Source organism: Anas platyrhynchos, chromosome 34, assembly GCF_047663525.1.
Source record: "Anas platyrhynchos isolate ZD024472 breed Pekin duck chromosome 34, IASCAAS_PekinDuck_T2T, whole genome shotgun sequence".
NCBI lineage: Eukaryota > Metazoa > Chordata > Aves > Anseriformes > Anatidae > Anas > Anas platyrhynchos.
The window spans coordinates 3,220,897-3,223,968 of record NC_092622.1 but is presented as its reverse complement, the minus strand read 5'-3'; the positions used below and the strand labels follow the sequence as shown (position 1 = coordinate 3,223,968).

The 3,072-nt window shown below is 49.4% G+C and overlaps 1 protein-coding gene across 1 annotated transcript; it reads left to right on the top strand.

Moving 5' to 3' along the window:
* The first annotated feature begins 1,152 nt into the window (after positions 1-1,152).
* LOC140000864 (olfactory receptor 14A16-like) lies at positions 1,153-2,088 on the top strand. Its single transcript, XM_072031832.1, has one exon. It carries the CDS (start codon positions 1,153-1,155, stop codon positions 2,086-2,088), a length of 936 nt encoding a protein of 311 aa, XP_071887933.1.
* The last annotated feature ends 984 nt before the right edge of the window (positions 2,089-3,072 follow it).

Below are 3,072 nucleotides of genomic sequence, written 5' to 3'. Positions count from 1 at the left end.
CAGGTTTCATGGTAATTTGTTGTCAGGATTGTACTGGAGACTGAGACTCCTAGAGCATGGCACTGAGATATCAGTATGGAAGCGATGAACTTCATAGAGTCCCTTCAGCTACCTCACCTTAAATACATCACCAACATCATATTTGTGCTCCCCTCAGGTTTTAACTGATCTGACACTGAACTGGCTTCTTGAAGGAACATGGGCAGGCGGTGAGAGGGAGCTGCTGCCAGAAATGCTGTGCAAGGGAGGGCTCAGGCACCTCCCTGCCATCTTCTGCAGGGCAGGCGCCTTCCCTGGGACACCCCCTGCTCCTCTCTCCCACCAGCACGGCCTCTGCCCTCAAGCCCCCAGTGTCCCCAGCAGGAGCTGCCTCCTCTGCAGGCAGAGCTGCAGCACAGGAGGGTCTGCTGAGTGTCCGGCTGTCCCTCCCTGGCCTTGTCTCCCATGGCAGCAGCACGCTGACATTCCTGCTGACTTCTCCACCTGGCCATGCTGCTGCTGATCTTGTTTCTAGACTGCTTAGTGATGGGGGTTTCACATACCCACAGAGTGAGCCCTTGGTGTGCTTGGGGGAAGAGGAGTATGGGGACAGGGTGGGGGTTGTGGAGATGTGCACTTTGTGTCTGGATTCTTCTGCTCTCAACAGTATGCCGGTTATTTTTAGGTTAAGTCTAATTGTCCTGCAGATCAATGAGATAACAGCAGAAGAGACTAGCACTGACAGTCAGACTGGCTATCCCCTTTGAAGGTGTCTGCACTAAAAGAACAGTCCCTTTGTATATGAGAATCCACAAGATTTCCTATGGAATGCAGCAAGAATATAAATATATTCAAAAAAGGAATCCTCACAGCCCTGCTCTGCAGTTAGGTGAACTGGGAACAAAAATGTGAATAATCTTCTGATATCAGGAATGAATTGAATCTGGAATTACTGTATGTTCCCTTTTACCACTTGCTGTAGAGGAGGACTCCTGCATTGACTAGAGCAGAGCCTCCTGATCCCATGGACATCCTCAGACAGCATCAGTCAGAACTCATGAGAAGGACCTGCCAAATGTCTGCTTGACGGCCCCAAAAGGAATTAGATCTAGTCAGATAATTCTATTTTATTTTCTTACTCCCTTCTCCCCCCCCATGCCCAGAACCAGAAAAATGTCCAACAGCAGCACTGTGAGCAAGTTCCTCCTGCTGGCATTCGCAGACATGCGGGAGCTGCAGCTCCTGCACTTCATGCTCTTCCTGGGCATCTACCTGGCTGCCCTCCTGGGCAACGGCCTCATCCTCACCGCTGTAGCCTGTAACCACCATCTCCACACCCCCATGTACTTCTTCCTCCTCAACCTTGCCCCCCTTGATCTGGGATCCGTCTCCACCACTCTGCCCAAAGCCATGGCCAATGCCCTCTGGGACAATAGGGCCATCTCCTATCAAGGGTGTGCTGCACAGGTCTTATTTTTTCTTTTCTTGGTTGGAGCAGAGTATTCCCTCCTCACCGTCATGGCCTATGACCGCTACGTTGCCATCTGCAAGCCCCTGCACTATGGGAGCCTCCTGGGCAGCAGAGCTTGTGCCCAGATGGCAGCAGTTGCCTGGGGCAATGGCTTTCTCAATGCTGTCCTGCACACGGCCAACACGTTTTCCCTGCCCCTCTGCCACGGCAATGCTGTGGACCAGCTCTTCTGTGAAATCCCCCAGATCCTCAGGCTCTCCTGCTCAGATGCCTACCTCAGGGAGGTTGCGCTTCTTGTAGTTAGTCTCTGTTTAGCATTTGCGTGTTTTGTTTTCATTGTGTTGTCCTATGTGCAGATCTTCAGGGCTGTAGTGAGGATGCCCTCTGAGCAGGGCCAGCACAAAGCCTTTTCCACATGCCTCCCTCACCTAGCTGTGGTCTCTCTGAATCTCAGCACTGCCTTGGTTGCCTACCTGAAGCCCCCCTCCATCTCTTCCCCATCCCTGGACTTGGTGGTGTCATTTCTGTACTCGGTGGTGCCTCCAGCAGTGAACCCCCTCATCTACAGCATGAGGAACCAGGAGCTCAAGGACACCTTGTGGAAACTCATTGGATACATGTTTCTTTGGCATCAATAGTGTGCCTATAATATTAAATGGACACACAGGTTATCTGAACAATCTCTTAGTACATTAACTTGCACTTTTTTTATTATTATCAATATTATCTCTTAAAATTGTGATTTTGATTGAATTCTATTCATGGCATCCTGTCTATTATAATTTTTTAAATGTATGTCCTGGTTTCAGTTAGAACAGAATTAATTTTCTTCCTAGTAGCTGGTGGAATGCTGTGTTTTGGCTTAGGATGAGAAGAGTGCTGATAACACCCCGATGTTTTAATTGTTGCAGAGCAGTGCTTATACCAAGCCAAGGACATCTCAGCCTTTTGCTCTGTCCTGCCAACAGGCAGGCTGGGGGTGCAGTAAGAGCTGGGAGGGGACAGACCCAGGACAGGCGACCCAAACTAGCCAAAGGGGTATTCCATACCATCTGACGTCATGCTAAACAATATATAGGGGTGGCTAGCCGGGGGAGGGGGCCGGACTGCTTGGGGTTAGGCTGGGCATCGGTCAGCGGGTGGTGAGCAATTGCATTGTGCATCACTTGTTTGTACATATTATTAGTAGTAGTACTATTATCATCATTGTATTATTATTATTATTATTATTATTGTTATTGTTATTGTTATTTTCCTGTCTTATTAAACTGTCTTTATCTCAACTCACGGGCTTCACTTTCCATTTCTCTCCCCCGTCCCAGAGAGGGGAGGGGGGAGGGTGAGCAAACGGCTGCGTGGTGTTTAGTTGCCGGCCGGGTTAAACCACGACAGTTAGGCAACAGGTTCATAGAGCCATAGAATCATAGAATATCCTGACTTGGAAGGTTTCCACAAGGATCCTCAAATCCCACCCCCAAATCTGTACATGAACTCCCAAATATTGGTCCATGTACTTGAGAGGGTTGTCCAAATGTTTCTTGAATTCTGACAGCCTCAGTGCTGTGACCGCTTCCCTATGGTGCTTGTTCCAGTGCCTACAGAACCTGGACCCTGCTGGGAGC